Source organism: Saccopteryx bilineata, chromosome 4 (genome assembly GCF_036850765.1).
Source record: "Saccopteryx bilineata isolate mSacBil1 chromosome 4, mSacBil1_pri_phased_curated, whole genome shotgun sequence".
NCBI lineage: Eukaryota > Metazoa > Chordata > Mammalia > Chiroptera > Emballonuridae > Saccopteryx > Saccopteryx bilineata.
In genome coordinates this window covers 255242761-255262107 of record NC_089493.1, presented here as the reverse complement: position 1 = coordinate 255262107, position 19347 = coordinate 255242761, and the positions used below count along the sequence as shown (strand labels likewise).

Here is a 19347-nt window from a genome sequence, read left to right as displayed (position 1 = left end):
CTGGAGGGCGGACCAAGGCTGGCAAGTCCTGAGAACTGAGAGGTCAGTTTCCAGTAAGACGCGTCCCGACATTGGAGCGGGCAGCGGGAGTGTTCATTTTTAGTGGGAATGGAAGCTACCGGAGGATTTTGAGCAAGGGAGTGACATGATGGACATTTTAAAAAAAGGGCTGTGGCTCTTGTGTGGAGGATGGACTACAGTAAAACAGAAGCAGGGAGGCCTGTGGGGTAGCGGCAGCTGAGAGCAGAGCTTGGTTTAATCAGAAGAGATGGGAAAGCACTTTGGAATATGTAACGCAGTATAGAAATATTAGCAACAACTGGGTCTTCCCAACTTGAGTGCTCCTGTGATTCTAAACGCACATTATACCAACAGGTCCAAACTAGGCTGCCAGGAGAATGGATTAGCCAGAGTTTCATGAATGAAACATTGAAATCCTCATTCCCTTTATTAACTGGTAGCCATGGTCAAACTGTTTTCTCTTTCCAGCCTGATTTTCCTTACTGTAAAGTGGAATAATAACAATACCTACCTTATAAAGAGGTGAGGCTTCAATAGAGTAATCTGTGCACAGAACTTAGCCCAGGATCTCTTAGCCCCCAAATTAGTGCTCAATCAAGTTAGCTACTTATTAATATCCCTGATCTTCAATTTCTTCTTCAATAAAAGTTCCTAAGACATTTGTATAATGGAATCAAGTAGTAGAAGCGCCCTACTCCCACAGCACGCAGCACCCAGCAGGAGCTCAGCATACAGGAGGACCTGAGAGAAGACTATCAAAGCTGGTGACATTGCTAATGTCACAGTAATGAAGATAGAAAATGGTTCACATTAAAAAAAATGGTTCACATTTTATAGGTCACTTTTACAATTATAGGATATAATAAAAAAAATTTCCCTAGTAAATTACATGCATTCCAATGGCTTAACATTTTAATGTACCTTCAATATCCTCACACAAACATGAGTGCCTCTTTACCCTGATCAGAATCCAGACCGTCACTATATACCGACCAGCACGGACAAAAAGGTTGAAAAAATTTCACTTTTCAGTTAGTGTCTATTTTCCTGGGTTTTCGCTACTGAATTCCAAATGTGTAATAAACATCAAGGATGGAAACTAAAAGAAAGCCAACATGAAAACGATTGCTTTAAGTTGACTACAGGGCCTGGAGAAGGTAGCCTAGATCATTGAACCTTAGATCCAATTCATTTAAATAGACACTCACAGTAAATGACTAAAAATTCCAGAAAACAGGATAATGTATTTTTTTTTTTTTTTTTTTTTTTTTTTTTACAGAGGCAGAGATAGACAGGGACAGACAGACAGGAACGGAGAGAGATGAGAAGCATCAATCATCAGTTTCTCGTTGCGCGTTGCGACTTCTTAGTTGTTCATTGATTGCTTTCTCACATGTGCCTTGACCATGGGCCTTCAGCAGACCGAGTAACCCCCTGCTGGAGCCAGCGACCTTGGGTCCAAGCTGGTGATCTCTTTGCTCAAGCCAGATGAGCCCGCGCTCAAGCTGGCGACCTCGGGGTCTCGAACCTGGGTCCTTACACATCCCAGTCCGACGCTCTATCCACTGCGCCACCACCTGGTCAGGTGACGTATTTATTCTTTAGATGACCATCATGCTTTAATCCAGTGAGGGAACTCAAGGGCCTTTCACAGAATGAGTAGATGAACGAATGAATATACATTCACATAGGATGCACTCGGTGCATTAATCAAACTTGTCTGTCATCCTTACTGCTGTGTTCTAAACATCTGTGTGTGTTCCCCTCACCCCCATTCATATGTTGAAACTTAATGTGATGGTGTTTGGAGATGGAGCCTTTGTAAGGATTGGAAGAAGGCCCAGAGAGATTCCTCGCCCCTATCCCACTAGGGGAGGACACAGTGTGAAAAGTGGGCCACTCACCAGACACCACGGTTCGAATTTCCCAGCGTCCAGGGCTGTAAGAAATAAATTTGTGTTGCTTATCAGCCCCCCAGTTTATGGCATTTCTTGTCATAGCAGCCTGACTGAGCGAAGACCAGTCCTTCCCTGAAGCCCACCTGGAATACCCCAAGAATGGAATCAAACTCCTTCTGTGCCCTTGGCTAATATCCCCAATTGCTTTCTATACCCTTGCCCACTGATCACACACTCACTCAATCATTTTTGTAAAAAAAAAGCTTTTTAAAAAATTGTGGTACGTAAAATATACACGACCTACAATTTACACTTCTAAGCATTTTTAAGTGTACAGTTCAATAGCCTGAAGTGCATTCACACTGCTGCGCAACCATCCCTGGCATCCCGCTCCAGACCACTCCCGTCTTTCCCTAACTGAAATCCACGGCCCCCTCCTGCCACCATTCTACCTTGTTTCTGTGAATCTTACTATTGTAGGTAAGATTCAATATAAGTCCCTTTGTGATTGCCTTATTTCACTTAACATAATGTCTTCGTGGTTCATCCATGTTGTTGCATGTGTCAGAACTTCTTTTTAAAGGCCAAGTAATATTCGATTGTATGTATAGAACACATTTTGTTTATCTATTTGTCCATCGATGGACACTTGGGTTGTTTCCACCATCTGGCTATTGTGAATAATGCTACTGTGAACATGGTCCCTGCTTTCACTTCTTTTGAATATGCATCCAGAAGTGGAATTGCTAGATCATATGGCAATTTTGTATTTAATTTCCTGAAAAACTGCTATATCATTTTCCACAGAGGCTGCACCATTCTACATCCCCACCAACAATGTATAAGGATTTGAATGTCTCCACATCCTTGACAACACTTGCGCTTTTTTGCTTTTTTGATAGTAGCCACTCTTAACAGGTGTGTCTAAATCCTTCTTAAGAAGCACTTTGGGAAGCCATTATCAATACAAAGTTGCCAGATGAGATAAGAGCCATTTGTTGTTTCTAAATTGTGATAATGAGATGTCTACACCTTTCACAGTGAAATGACTGGAGGATTTACAAGGTAGCGATGGCCACAGTGTTACTGGGTTGGTGTACATGGCCAGCTATTTGAATGGGGTGGGATGGCAGGAGTAGTAAGGACCCCAGGGTTGCTACTGGTGATGGAGATGAGGCCTCAGAGAGGCTCTGCATAAAACGGCACTGGGAGACGGTATGAGATTAGTCCCTGGTAAATTACCAAAACCTAGGGAGACAGGGGACTGAGGTCTGCCCCCACATTCTGGCTTAAGTGGTGATGAAATTTCTTTTCCTTATTCTGTTTTCTACCCTCTATCTACTCTTTCATTGCTTATTCCCTATGAACCCATGCCTTGAAAAGTCTGTTTTGTAAGAAAGAGGAAGATGGAATGTGTGCACACTAAATGGGCATCATTTGCTTGCATGCACATGAACTTTCTCTGGAGGTACACACGTGAACTAAGTCCAGTGGTTGTCTGTGGGAGGGGACTCGGGAACATAGAAGGTAGGATGGGAGATTTTTCTTTCTTATATATCCTTTCATGTTTTTATTGAATTCTCAACTGTGAAAATATATTCCATCCCCTTACCAATGTGCATTCCTGAGCTGCAGAGCCCAGGAAGTTTCAACTTCTTCCCAGACTCCCTTGAAGCTGGGGATCTAGAACAAGGTTGTGACAATTAGGTGGGTTTTCACAGAACGTGGAGTGAAAGATAAAAGCGGGTGACCACCACCTTCCTACTGCTGTGGGCTGTGGCTGCCGGCAAGCAAGGCTTTGGGTGCTGAGAGGTAGTTGTGCAGCAGGTGGTGGCAGCTGGACGATTGGTTCCAGTGCCCCGTCACCAGCTTCTAGGGCACTGTTATGGGGCAGTTCCGGTGGTGACATGACTCCCTGACCCTACGTGCTGATTCTTGGATCACAGCTAGAGTGGGGACTTTTACCGCAACCCCTCCAGAAGCAGGCTCTTGACTCCTTGAATTCCTGCTTAAGGCAGAGGTTGTGTTCCCCTGGCATGTAGGGACTGAAGGTTGCTGAAATGTTCTGGAAGTTGTTCCTGGAGACCCACCAGGAGTTCCTTTCAGAGCTTCTGTAAGTACTCAGTTTCTCATAGTTTCACTCTGCTTAAGATACCTTACCATGGCTTCTATTTTCTGCAATGGAATTGAAATGGAATATGAAATCACATTTCAAACATTTACATAAAAGTAAAAAATGAAAGTCGTCATTAGGAAGACATTAATTCTCAAGAAATATTTTTTAGTAGTCTGCCACCAAATATGCTAGGTCTTTTTTTAAATTTACACTATCTTGGTAAATCATAACTATTTAATGAGTACTTTTTCGCTTAACAGGTGAGGTAATTAGTATTTACCTTGTCACATTAGAAATAAATATCCACGTGAATCCACGAGAAGTTGTGTGTATGTGTATGTATATGTGTAGAGACAAGACACGATTTGTATTTCCAATAAAATCTTCGGAGCAGAAGACAAATTCAAATATTTCTTGTTCTTTGTTTTTATTTAACTCAAAATAGCTAATAACAAAAATGTTAAAAAAATATCTCCAACACTTGACTATTCAGTTATTTTGGTTGAGGACACTTGATTATTTAGTTCTTGCTTATATCCAACATGTAGTAACATAGCTACCATAAGTATAGCTCTAAAAGTTTGCAGCAGGCTTTAAACTTGTATATTTATATCCTAATCAAATAACATAATTCAGTAATTGGTTTTGAATTTAAATATCCCTTCTCCCACACAGAAGCATATTAAAATGAATAATCATAAATAGTCTAGCTATTCATTAATTAGTTTTCAAGGAAATGCCCAAATGCAGCACATACATACAGGTTGCATATATGCTTATATCCTTCACTGCTCAAAATATGAACACCAGTAAGATGTATAGTGAAGTCATATTATAAACGCCTCGAACTAACTTGCATTCATCCGAGCTGAGAGGTCAGTGAAGAGGGAAAGGGTAGGACGATAACAGTAACTCCCGTGGCAACTCCACCTCGTCGGTGAGGGGACGCCCTTGAGTGAACCAAGCCAGTGTTGTCAGTGTGGCGCTCCCTCGGTCCCTGTCAGCTCACGTTCCGTCTCACAGAGGACACACGTCTTGCAGGGGTAAGTGAGGGTCTAGTGTTTAAAGGTCTGTTTTTGTTTTTGCTTTTTTTTTTTTAATATATAAAATCACCCCTTTACAAACACCAACAACTTCAACTGATCGTCAATGAAAGAAACAGTCGTTTCTTCCAACGTGGAGGAAAAACCTGGTCATGACAGATGGACAGAGCTCCACTATGGGGCCTTTCTAACCTTGATACCGCATTTTATCCTATGTCCTGACATGGGAAGCTAACCCCTGGGTATGATGCAACTCCACCGTAATGCAAATTAAAAATGCCATGACTTAAAAAGCGCCCTAATAATGTCAACGTCATGTAATGTCCAGTCTGGCTGCTCTCTCAGTTAGCCGTGTGTGTTTTTTCTGTGCCCCTCTCCCGATGCCAGCATTCAGAGTGCAGCTACCACTGGCCGAGAAAAATCTCATAATGGAAAGATTAGTGTGTCACAAAATCCGAACAAAAAAGGTACTAGAGTTGATCAGTCTCCGTGTGATTCGGCGTAAGATTTTCAATTAGCAAGAGGTTCGCACGAAGCCGAGAGAGTTTTGTCACACTGGGTGCTCCCGGGGACCTTCTGTAACCTCCTTTCCATGGGTTTCTAAATTGGAAGCTACATTCTACTCTTTAAACATCTGGCCTTAACCTCAGCGAGGCCCTGGTTCAGTTTCTATTTTTAAAAGCACCATACCAATGGAAATGTCCCTGCCCTGAATTAAGCTGGGACTGTGAATCTCTCCACTAGCTAGAGCAGTTCCACCATCAAGTTTAGGTTAATTTGGTAGCTATCGATTTCCTTGACTACAGCTTTGACACCGGCTTCAGCTTCTTCTCTTCTGGTCAGGCAGGCTTTCTACCTGGGCTGTAGGTGAGGGTAGAATATCCCATGGAGAACTCCTTCGATAACCACATTGGGAAAATCTGAAAAACAAAAAGAAAATTGCTTTTCTTATGTGCATCAGTAAGATATGATTGCACTTTGTAGAAGGCGCAGGCGAAGGCCCGCTGTGACTCAGGAATCTGCATCCCCATGCAGTTCGGTTCCGAACGTGCTATTCGTCATGCAGCTTCGGCCTAAAGTCACTCCGCTGGAGCGCTGGGTGCTGCAGGATGGCGTGGCCAGATTTGTAGCTTATTGATTTAAGGGATGTTCTAATGGTTAATGCTGCTGGGGCCCCGCTCTTTATCTAAACGTTTTCTCACAAGGAAGATGGATTACGATGGCAATTCAATTTCTAACAAAATCTCAATATACTTGAAGGAATTCCAAGATTTCTACTGGGAATATTTCGCTGCAGTTTTTCCACTGTGGTTTACAGTGGCTAGTTTAGCCCGAGTTGTCTTGAGTATGCTTGTTCTATTACGCTAGCTCCTAGAGAGCAGGAAGACGGGAAGCCTGTCTTTTGAACTTCGAAGGGCAAATTTCTGACGAAAGCCATCCCACCGAATGTGAAAAATCAGCTGCATTTTTACAGGAGCTGCACAGGAAAGCCCGTGCTGCAGGTGTGCCGCACCCACCCCAGTCACCGGGCCAGGTGACACGTGTGTGCAGGACTTGAACAGGGAGCCTATCTATCCCATGGCCCCTAAGTGTATTTTCTAAACTTCAATCTGCACATAATTGTATCCAAATAAATACAATTATAAGGAAATTATGTGTTCCAATACTTGAAGACAAAACGATAATACCTTCATTTATTAATCCAACCCCTACAGAGTACCGACTATGTGAAACCACTTACCAGGGAGTTGGGCCTCATCAGGGAGGGCAGAAAGGCTCTTGGAGGAGAGAGTTAGGAAGAGGGCGCCACGCAGGTGAGAGGAGGGCGCCTGAAGGTCAGAGACCTAGAGACCTAAATGACTGGCGAGGGTGGCAAGAGGAGCAGCTGTGAGGAAGGTGGAGGGCCTGAGAGAGGGGGTGGGGTGGTGGTGGAAGGGGTGGCAATTCAAGAATAGAGAGGAATACTGGCTTTGTATGAAAAGCAATGAGAAGCTGTTCAAAATTTTAAGCATAGAGTAAGACAAGACAGACTGTGTTTTGAAAAGATGACTGGCTGCCATTCAGAGACTGGACCGGAGCAAGTTCAAAGGGGTGATGAAGTCAAGTGTGCCTGGTGAGGGATTTCCTAATAGCACCTTCCTAGCAGGCTGTTGTAAAAACTGGGGAGCAAAACAAAGGGCGTGGACTTGAGCTTGGCACACAGTGAACACCAGCTATCATTACAATGTGCAAGTACTGGCTGATTACTGAGAAGATAAGGAAATCACATCCCTGTTCATGCCAGTGGGACTAGCATACCAGTCAGAGAGACAAGCGGATGAATAAGCTAAATATGTTTTTAAAATATTGCCAATACCTGAGTGTTCAGTTACTTTGGTTGATGACACTTGATTTCTTAGTGTCTGCTTTTATCCAACATGAAGTAAAATAATTTTTTTCTAAAACCTATCTTTAGAAGTTTATATATAGGACTTCCATCTGTATGTTTAGATTCCAATGTAAAACAGCGATTTGGCTAAGTTCATTTTAATTCTACGTGCATCACTCCACACAGAAATGTACTGAAACCAACAGCCATATGAAACTGTTGATTAATTTTCAATAAATTGCCCAAATAGGACACATTACATTCATTAGCATCTATGCATTTATTCTTTGCCACCCAAAACGTAAAAGTCTATTGGAAGGTTAGTGAAATTACATCGTAAGCGTTTGTAGCTTAAGAGGAGTCAAATATGCTCAGCAAAAAAGGGCAAAAATATAATGTTAAATACATTGGGTAATTCTGTGGTGCTGAAATAGGTCAACCGGTGGCTTAAGAACAAGGAGAAAAGTAAAGCAGGGCAAGGGGTGAGAGAGAGCTAGAGGTGGGGCAGGGGGGTGTTGGGGGGAAGGCCTAGGGGCAGAAAGGCCATTGGAATGAAGTGGTGTTGCAGCCACTGTGAGGGTCCCTGCATGAAGGGCATTCCCGGCAGAGGGAACAGCACGTGCCAGGCCCTGTATTCAAGTGCTGAGCACACGCCAGATTCTGGAGACATAGAGGGTGAATAAAACAGAGGGAGAGAGAGAGAGAGAGAAAGGGGAATCAAGTTTGTGATCACTGCTATAAAGGAAGCTAATCAGTGCGCTGATAAAAGTGACCAGAAGAGAAGTATTTTATAACATGGTTCATCAGTAAGTGACCAATGCCGAGACAATCAGAGGTCACTCCCCCACTTCTAAACTGTGCATTTTGGCTTCATCGTAAGTATGATTGAATACAATGTCCATTATTATCTGAAAATTCAGAAAATGCCCCTTGCCTTGGTTTCCCTTTGATGAGAAGAAATGTGATTTAGAATAGTTTTGCTGTTATTTTTGTTGGTTTTCATCTATCTCATACACGTTTATTATGAACCTTAAACAGAAGTGAAAGGGGTGGAGGGGTTCATGGAGGCTCCTCCACGGGCGAGTCAGTGGAGGCTCTCAGAAATTGTGAAAGATGACACAGCCAGTGATGTGTGGGGACCAGATGAGCTGGCTTCAACAAAGAAGATCCAGCAAGTGCCCTGAGGGGAAGGAGTTAGCACACCTGAGGCGAACTCCGCAAGATGTCCAGCGTGGCTGGAGCAGCGTGTGTGAAGGGCCCTGGCAGGAACAGGAGCCAGGGCCAGCCCGCGGAGGGCCTGTGACCACGAGGGGGGCTGGGGCCGGCCCACGGAGGGCCTGTGACCACGGGGAGAGCCGGGGCCAGCCCGCGGAGGGCCTGGGACCACGGGGAGGGCCAGGGCCAGCCCGCGGAGGGCCTGTGACCACGGGGAGAGCATGGGGCTCACGGAGAGGGCTGGGACGGAATCCCATACAGTCACTCAGCTGTCTACACAGGTAAGCGAGGCCACAAGCAAGGAGGAGATTATTCAAAAGGAAGTGTCACGAGATGAGGGAAGGGTCTATGACAAGTGAGGGGCCAGAGAATGTGAGAAAAGGAGAAAAACAGTAAAGCCAGTTATGCTGGAAGGAGGAGAAAGGGCAGAAACTGGTTAAGAGGTCAAGTAAGAAGAGAGCTGAAAAATGTCCACAGAATTTAGCTACACTGTAATTGCTGGGGACCTCAGCAAAAGTTGGTGTAAATTTTTCAGAAAAAATCAAAACAAAGGCTGAGAGGCATATGCTATGAGAATAATATTTGATTATTAGCATTTTGTAAGATGATAATGTCCAGGCGTTAGAACCTTCAAGGCAGACTGTGCTCTAATATTGTGAGGACCTGTATACCTGTTAAGGTATTTCCAACTTCATACCCACATCCTCTGGAAGAGGAACCTTAACATTTTGTTAGGAGGCATAATAATTAAAAAATGTGATGCGAGCACAATTTATCTTTAAATTAAATGCTAAAGGTTTGCAAGAGTATATCACTAGTATAATACTTTTAGGGCAAGAGGAATCTAATTTATGAAATTCCATGAAAATAGATTTCGTTCTGTGAAAGCATTTACCAAGAAATTGCCAGAATGGGGCAGAAAAACAACAGCATTGCTACCAGGATCCTTGAAAGCTCAAGGCTTTCTCCATACCCGATTCCACCCTGTTCATCAAACTTGTGGTTTTCATTTACTCTCAGACAGGAATCACCTTTCTGTGTAAGTCATTCACACACACCAACTTCTACCAATGACACATACTTCTTACTCTAACTCCAGACATTTGCCCCTGACGTCCTTTTCCAGAAAGTTCCTCCTGTTCTTCATTGTCAAGCCAGGTGCATGGGACATGATGTTTAATAAGCTGAATTGGTTTTAAGGGTCATAAAATATTTTTCCTCTTCCATAAAACACCCTGGCTATTCTAGTCGCCACTGAGCATTCTGCTCTACATTTCTACAGGAATTTCGGTTAAATGCATGAAATATCTAAGCATAAACAATCCCTGGAAAAAGTACTTGTGGGGCCCTGGCCGGTTGGCTCAGTGGTAGAGCATCAGCCTGGCATGCAGGAGTCCCAGGTTCGATTCCCAGCCAGGGCACACAGGAGAAGTGCCCATCTGCTTCTCCACCCCTCCCCCTCTCCTTCCTCTCTGTCTCTCTCTTCCCCTCCCGCAGCCAAGGCTCCATTGGAGCAAAGTTTGCCCAGGCGCTGAGGATGGCTCTGTGGCCTCTGCCTCAGGCACTAGAATGGCTCTGATTGCAGCAGAGCGACGCCCCAAGATGGGCAGAGCATCGCCTCCTGGTGGGCGTGCCGGGTGGATCCCAGTCAGGCGCATGCGGGAGTCTGTCTGACTGCCTCCGCGTTTCTGGCTTCAGAAAAATACAAAAAAAAAAAAGAAAAAGAAAAAGAAAAAGTACTTGTGGAATCATTTTTAAAAGATTTATAAAATATTGCCCATCTAATCTAGACAAGGTTACATTATGAGTATTTGTTAAATGTAACATTTTGGGGGCACAAAGAAAACTAGATAGAAGGTGACAGAGGACAATCTGACTTTGGGTGATGGGTATGCAACATAATTGAAAGACAAGATAACCTGGACTTGTTGATCTTTGAATATATGTAACCTGATTTATTGATGTCGCCCCATTAAAAAAATAAAATTATAAAAATAAAATAAAAAAAATGTAACATTTTGTTAACTTACTATCAACTGATATAACATGCTATTTGCTAAAGAAAGGCAATTATTCCTATGAGACCATATTGTTGCAAGCAAAGGCAGCTCTCTATTGTCAGGGCGTTTGAAATGGTCCCCCAGCAGAGCAGGGCTCCATCCTGGCAAGCCTTCTTTAAACAACAAGTATATGGACGATCTGAACACATGCACCCTTGCTCTATCTTGCTGGGGATGAGATTTTTCTGTCAGAATGTAGGTTTCAATAGGTAACTTATTGCTATTTTTACTTGCTATGCCATTTAGTTACTCTCAGAAACAAAGGCTGAAAACTCACTATATGCAAAGAGAACAAAAGGAGAAAATATGCAATTAGGGGTCCACCCATCAACCATGTGAGACTGAACAAGTCAGGTGCCTCCCTGAGCCCCAATTCTCTCATTAGCCAATGATGATACCTGTCCTGCCTACTTCATAATGTTGTGAAGGAAATTAAATAAAATAATGTCTGAGACTGTACTCGGGAAGCGGTTCACAGCGAAACGCTTTGAAGAGGGACCAAGTATTTAAATTTCTTGACACAAAGAAAGGACTCAGGCTAAAATATTGATTACATTTATACTTAAATTATTCATTATATTCAAATATACAACTTTAAAAAATATATATTTAACTATCAAAGACACTGTAATCTAAATGGGAACGGAGATAGATAGTGTACATAGCTTTTTGGAAGAAGCAATTTTAAAAAGGACGAGAGCCTTGGACTGAACCCTAGCATCTGGATAACAACAACCAGAGGCCAGCATAACACCACCAAAAAAAGCCAAAGATACCTTCCTCCCTTATAACTCTCATTCAAAATAGCTGGGTAAGAAAGAAAGAAAGAAAGAAAAAAATTATATTTCCTTTTGAAAGGCCTGCCCCAATTAATATTCTAAATGTCTCTTACACCAAGAGCACTGGTTTATTGGCAGATTATTAAGCCCTGGACCAATGTCACTCTGTTAGACCTGTATTAAAAACGTGGTTTATGTGGTACAGGGTCAGATCAGTAAAGAGCTGTTAGCAGATGACAGGTTTGATTACCGCTGGCTGCAGGCAAGACGTATGGGTCCCTGAGGAACAGCAGCACCGGCTGGTGGGACAGTTTGCTGGAAAGGTCAAGAACAGGCATGTCAGCATCAGGGGACGACAGTAAACAGAAAACACTACAAACTAGCTTTGAGGGGATCAAACTGCTGTGCAGGGACGTCTCACGGTTTATGTATCTAAGAGCGTGGGTGAATAATAGCGAGCAGTATTAGAGGGCGCACACCCGGACTGCGCTCCTCGTCCCAACGTGGCTTTGTGGGATTTGAAGCAGATATACAATCTATACAATAAATCATTGCTGAAAAGTGTTTTTTTTTTAATCTTGTAGTATGATTATTGATAAAAACAGTGGTCTTATTATTTGTATGAAACAAGGTAAGGTTCTGATGCCTGCTCTCCTAGATGGAACTGGTTACTTCTGTAACTTCCTATCAAACCTTTATCATCTCAAAACCAATTTTCTAACAATGGTTTTCTAAAAAAATTATGATTTGAAAACTTATCCTATGGCAATTAAACATGTAAACAAAACCATAGTCCTTGACTTACACTGTATGACTCCCGAATGACTACTGTTAGTTCTTACCTTGACTCTTCAGACTCGGTCTCATCAAAAGATCTAAAACATTTTTTAAAAGAAAAAGATTGTGTAAGTTGAGTCAATACTGATGCTTACAAAGGAAAAAATAGCCAGTATTCCTAAAGCTCTAAGTTGGGCAACATTTTGAAAAGAGAGTTCAGTATTTTCTCAGAGTTGCCACATGGCTGATGCCTCATTCTTAGAATCTTAAAACTGCAATATTCATTTGTGTGTGTGTGTGTGTGTGTGTGACCGAGACAGAGAGACACACAGAGAGGGACAGATAGGGACAGACAGACAGGAAGGGAGAGAGATGAGAAGAATCAATTCTTCATTGCAGCACCTTAGTTGTTCAATGACTGCTTTCTCATATGTGCCTTGACCGGGAGGCTACGGCAGAGCAAATGACCCCTTGCTCAAGCCAGTGACCTTGGGCTCAAGCTGGTGAGCCTTGCTCGAACTAGATGAGCCAGTGCTCGAGCCAGTGACCTGAGGATTTCAAACCTGGGTCCTTCCGTATCCTAGTCCGATGCTCTATTCACTGTGCCACCACTTGGTCAGGCAAGACTGCACTATTCTTGAATTTCAATTTTCTTCAGATCACTTAAAAACCGTATAGTTTTACTTTTGGATTTATATACCGAAGAAAAGATCTAATTCATTGTCATTTCCAACATCTCTTCTTAAAAATATATAACCTCAAATGAACCCCAACCTCTAAGTAAATGCACGCAAGTTGGAACAGGATACCAGGATGAGACGTATTCTCTGGTGAGCAGGGTGTGTAATTCTTGCTCTGGGGTCTGTGGAAAGTGGCCCTGAGTAAACCCTGCCGGTGAGGGAGCTGTGACAGGTATTGGCAGCCTCCTACTCAGCAGATGGCTGGGTTTAACAGGACTTTGAGGGTGGTTAGCTTGAATGTCTTGTAGTTAGTATAGGCCCTTCAGGCAGGTGTGGAGGCAGTGAGACAATGGATAAAACCATCTTGCCCACTTGGATTTGCAGAGAGTTTGAGATGATGTATTTTTTGTAAATGGATTTAATATATCAGGGACGTTGCTGATGACCTTCAAGTGACCAGCTCAACACAAGTTACGTTCCCAGAGCTGGGCAAGTGACTTATTTCCAAGGTAATTCTTCAGAAATTTTCCCAACAGCTGATGATGTCAACTGCCTGGTTCTGTGGCAGACAGGGATCAGGGTCTGTATAGCCCAGCCTTAGAAGTTCCCGAGGGAGAGAGAGCAGGACAGTGGGGCCAGAGAGCTGGAAGGCCGGGCCTCTGCCAGCTACAAGGAGAGAGACCTCGGGAACACCACTTCATCCCCATGCCTAGGTTTACTCAACTCTAAAATAAAGGGAATTGGGTAGATCATCTCTAAGGTAATTTATAACTTTAAAATTATCTAGATTCATTTGCCAAGGGGATACAGACTTTGCTCAAGTGTGCACATAAAAACATATTAGTCCCTAAGCAGGATACCTAGATTTATAATGTCCATCCCGTAACACTGCTCAATATAGCGTAATTAAAAAATTCAGTTCCTTAAGTCTAAGCCTGAGTTACTGAGCATTGGCCATTGGGCCTCAAGAGGAATTCCATTGACTACAAGTAGGGGGCGAGCGAGTGCTGTCCCAAGCCAAAGAATGGGTGTGGCCAGGCTGCCACCTTCCAGCACCACTGTGGGACGTTTGTTAGGTCAATGTGATTGAAGAGTAACATAAAAAAAAAAAGTCCAATAAGTAAACAACAATTCTTACCCACAACTCTCTGCCTTTGGTAGAGACGGCAAGTGTCGTATATTTAGGAAATCAAGAAACAGTTTGGGAAGTTCTTCATTTTCTAAAATGACAGCCTGTAAAAGCAGAAAACAGACTAAGAAAATACAGTTTGCTAGGGAATCAATCAAATAAACTTTCAAAAATTCATAACCATCCATCAAAGTTCTTACCAGCATCACTCCTCACCATCAATAGGAGACATGGCCCCCACTTCACCCGCCAAGAACTCAGGCCGACAACCCTGCTACTCAGCACCGGCAAGTGCTCCATTTGATCTATTCTTCCTCCCAAACAGCATCTGCAGAGCATCTACTATTCAGAAACTGACAAGGGGCCACACAGTGGGGCACCAGGTGGACATAGCTCCTGCCTTCATGGAGAGTCTAATCCAGAGTGAGCATTCAGAAACCTGGGAACATCAATAATACTGTCACAGTATGCTTACCAAACTTTCCTTACTGAGTAACAAGGTGGTATGAAGTGGGTATGTGTGTATCTATAAGAGACCACTACTGTTTAGGAAATACCACTCGTGGCTTTTTAACTGGAAGATTTAGTCAAGATCCCTCAGCTATCACCTGTTTCAGCATTCGGATCAACTGACATTTATTGCTCTTTGGACAGCTCCATTTAAAGGGTCAGTAACAACTTTACTGTTCAGTGTAAATCAGCGTATATGCTGAAGAAAATCTATAGAGTTGTTCTATTTATAGAGCTCTGCTAAAAAGCTGGCATAATGGCATAACCATGTCCGTTCTCAGATATCCAAATTATGCTATCTGAAAGAGAAATTTAATGGAGAACTAGCGAGTGCATTTTTCTATGTATCTATTTTTAAAACAGTTGGCCAGGGTGTGCAATGATTGCACATTTGCCCCTCCCTTTCTTTTTTGCAAAGGCCATGGAGAAAGTATCAAAGGATGAAATTAGTCCCTGAAATTAATATAACTATTTTCAAGGGTCATTTTCATAATTCACCATGGCTGATCTTCCTTCCAATAAGCACACGCTGTTTAAAGATCAATGAGATTAACAGTGAAAGATCATTCACACAGCTGATCAGGAACAGCTCTGCCAGGTGATGCATAAGGTACGTGTAATGAATGGCAAGAGTGAGGCCGAATGATGTGTATCTTATGTATGCAGAATTCTATGTAATATATTTTTTCAGTGATAGTTTACATGCTGAGCGGCCCTATTTCTCACAGCGCTTTGAAATATTGTTACCCAGTTCACGGCACATAAATGGAGTGAGAGACAACTCAGGTCACCAGTCCTCGCGGGCTGGCCTCTCTACTCCAACCAGTGCTCAACCCTCCTGCTGTTCATTCCCTGGAGAAAGGTCATTTGGAGAACCCCAGTCCTGTCTGACGCTCTTGCTGTTTCTTACACAGCCCACTGTATCCACTGATGCTTAAGGAATAAATAAAAAAGAGAAACAAAGAAAAGTACTTTGGGGTTATACTTTACCAGTTAAATAAAGAGCATCTATTATGTTAGGCATTGCTTAATGGCAGCGAATACAACAGTCAAGTAGAGTGTGGGCTGGTAGAGAAAACCAGTGGCAAACAAGTAAACAAAACACATGTTAACCTAAACTTACTTGCCTTAGAATGCAGTGACATGGAACTGATAACGCTACTACTCTCTAAATGTTTTCCCTTCACCCACCCAACTTTCATCCGTCTAAAATGTCTACTCTCCTCTTGATTATAAAGGTACAAAAGTTTAAAAATTCATAAAATAGGAAAAAATTCCTCTATTCAGAGACATACTTTCATTATTATGATTTCAGTTAATTTCCTTCAAATCGTTTGACCTTCATCTGAATTTTTATCTGAGAAAATTATGGGGGTGCCAGATGGTAATTATTTCAGTGCCCAGAACTCTAGGTTCTACAAACATACATATTGAAGCTCCAAGGAATTTTTTGCCATGACACAAGTTGCGATGATTATCTATTTGTTTCTAAATACCAAGAGAATAATATGTATTTGAATAACAAAGCTTAAGGTTGTAACAAATACAGGGCTGTTCACCTAAGCAATAGTTTTAATTATATGTATGTACAAGTGGTAGCTTTCAGATTTAAAAAAAATGGAGGGGGTGTATTCTTATCTCCACCCCCACCTTTTAAAATAAATTAAATCAATAACAAGTGTGGGACACTTTTAATGACCTGAACTACTTAATTTCCAGGATCTTTAGACATGTCATCCATCACAGCAGTATAGAGGAAGACATCTCTTGAGTGTTCAGGGGGTTACTTAGGTTTTATTAATGCAAGATTTAGGGAATTTTAACAAGGTGAATTGTTTATTTGCCTTGACAGATTGGCTTACAATGCACTGGCTACCTCTCCAGCATGATCATTAATGACAAAAGACAGGCAAAAAGCTGTTTACACTGCAACACCAGGACGGGAATTAATCCTGTCCAGTCTCCCCAAACAGAGTATTCCAAATAGGTGAATAGGCATTGTTTTAGGTTAGATATGATGATTAAAAAAAAAGAATATGGAAGACTCCAGAACACCTCCTCTTCCTGATTAAAAAAAAAAGAATATGGAAGACTCCAGAAATTTGTGAGCATTTCTGTTGAATGTTCACTGAATGTGCTCCAATAATATTGTCCATAAAGCAATGACCAATATGGATTTTAGGATTTACAGTTTAGCAAGAAAGCAGCATTGAGAGTTTAAACATTCAGTTATGTGGTTGGAGTGTTTCTCCAACACTGCTAATAAGGTTTGTAAGAACATATTTAATCCTTAAGCCCAAGCAGAGATGGAATATAATATATGTAGTAGAATTTACCTAATTTAATATGGTTTGTATAAGTGAATGACTGTCATGAGTTAGAAGACAGATGCAAAACAAATTAAATTAGTTCAACAAAATCTTCTGGTTCAAAAACACATGATCTCATTCCATGAGAGACCCATCAGTGAAGTGAGGCCTCTTGACTGTTTCATTTACATCTTCAGTTGCTTCAAAAGCTTTTGTTCAAGAAGAACCACTCCTTCTAGAAGCTGAATCCTGGGGCCATCCCACATGCTTGGGGCCACAGTCTAGTCTAAATCTCCCAACTTCATTCAACAGATAAGCTCTTAATTTTAAAAAATATATAAATTAATATTTTAATATCAAATCATATTTCCCCACTGCTTTAGCTTGCTTCTCTTTATTTTTGATTAATGTTCAATGGCTAGTCGTTTTCATTCTTTAGAGAGGCAGTGTGGTGAGCAGGAAGCATGTGGCTTAAGAACAAGATCTGGGCCCTGGCCGGTTGGCTCAGTGGTAGAGCGTCGGCCTGGCGTGCGAGGGACCCAGGTTCGATTCCCGGCCAGGGCACATAGGAGAAGCGCTCATTTGCTTCTCCACCCTCCCCCCTTCCTCTCTGTCTCTCTCTTCCCCTCCCGCAGCCAAGGCTCCATTGGAGCAAGGATGGCCTGGGCGCTGGGGATGGCTCCTTGGCCTCTGCCCCAGGTGCTAGAGTGGCTCTGGTCGCGGCAGAGCGACACCCCGGAGGGGCAGAGCATCGCCCCCTGATGGGCAGAGCGTCTGCCCCTGGTGGGCGTGCCGGGTGGATCCCGGTCGGGCGCATGCGGGAGTCTGTCTGACTGTCTCTCCCCGTTTCTAGCTTAAGAAAAAGAAAAAGAAAAAAAAAAAAAGAACAAGACCTGGGTTCGAACACCTCCTCTTCCTGACAGGGTTATTGGGAGGACTGGGGGTGTCTCCGAGAGGCTCTGGCACACAGTTAACATTCAATAAATATTAATTCTGTTTCCTTTGAATCTTTTTTGTTGTCTTAATTCCCACCAACCTATTTTATCGGTTTTAGAAGTTTGGATTATTGTCCATCTAGCACCCAGACCTTCTTGGCCTTCAATGATTCATGGATCCCTTTGAAAACTGGATGAAAGCTGAGACTCCTGCTTGCTGAAAAATACACACGCATATATAATTGTGCTGACAGTGGCAGAGGGTTCAAAGGCCCTGCGGCCCAGCCACAGACAGCTGCTTTTAGCTCCGATGTGGCGGCCATGGTGCTGGGCACACTCTTCATGAGGTCTGCAGCCTGAGGCATTGCTGGGTCTGCACTGCATACCAGCTCCCCAAAGGACATGCGGGCCTTCTTATTTCAGCTTTCTCCTCCTTTGTCAACTGGAACCTCACGGGAGTGCGGGCTGCCCTGCTATTAGAATTCATTAGCGCTTTCAGCTCTGAGCTGAGGTTGAAAATATTTGTCTGCCAGTGAGGCTACCCTGGTGAAAGGTATCTTCTGATAGACCAAAATCTGCACCAAATTTAGAAAGTGGTTCATATCCATGCTTCTGCATCTGTTCTGTATGTGACTCTAGACATGGACAATCCGTGGCGCTGAGAGTTCCCAAAGTTAGCAAAACTAAGGAAAATATGATTTCAATTCTATGACTGACCGCGGGGTCGGTGCTACAGCTGAGGAGGCACTAGTAGACGGCCCCTGTTATGAGATGGGCATCTTGAACTGCTGAGCAGTGATGGGTCCCCGGCCCAGGGCGACCTAACTGTGTAACTAGTAACTCTTGATGGCAGAATTCTGACAATGGAGGCAAGTTGGGACACACGGGTGGGCAACTCATTTACGCAGTGAAACATCAAGATTTGAAATGAACGTGACAAGTTGGAGAAAAAGTTGGAACTAAACCCCAAGAAATTAAAATGAACAGGTCTAACTAAGTACTGCGTCAAATGCTATCCGAGGCCGAATGGAGTACGCAGACGCGAGACGGAGACTAGCGGCTTCTGCACAAGTGTGGTCGGTCAGCAAGCAGGGCTGCTCCTCCACGGGGTGCAAGGGGCGGAGGGATCCTCTCACTCCACTTCCTGCAGCATCATCTTCTTCCAGAGGATGCGGTCACCCAGGGGTGGGGGCCGCGCAGGGAACGAGGCAGGGGAGGGCCAAAGAGATAGGGGGTGGTTAAATTAACTAACCGTTCTGTTAAGGAGGGTCATGATTTTCAAAGCTGCTGGAACAAGAAGAAAGTACTGTTCCAACCGGCAGGGGAAGAGCCTGTCTCTAACAGAAGCCTCTGTAATAAACCTAGCAAAAGAGGCAGCAGATGTATGGGAACAGGAGGCATCGCAAGAGCTTCTAAATATCCTGGGCTCTGAATGTTTTTAGTTGCTCTTTCAGACACATGCAGACTGGGACACACGGGTGGGCAACTCATTTACGCAGTGAAACAG

The 19347-nt window shown here is 43.1% G+C and overlaps 1 protein-coding gene across 1 annotated transcript in view; it reads right to left on the bottom strand.

Moving 5' to 3' along the window:
• Window positions 1-5108: 5108 nt before the first annotated feature.
• Window positions 5109-19347, bottom strand: part of SNX24 (sorting nexin 24) — a 178765-nt gene continuing 164526 nt past the window's right edge. Inside the window, exons 4-7 of the mRNA XM_066274196.1 lie at window positions 14096-14190; window positions 12343-12375; window positions 11751-11815; window positions 5109-5998 (exon numbers count right to left, since the gene is read on the bottom strand). Coding sequence (XP_066130293.1) covers window positions 5931-5998; window positions 11751-11815; window positions 12343-12375; window positions 14096-14190 — 261 coding nt within the window. The 3' untranslated portion in view covers window positions 5109-5930. The remainder of the gene's footprint in view (window positions 5999-11750; window positions 11816-12342; window positions 12376-14095; window positions 14191-19347) is intronic.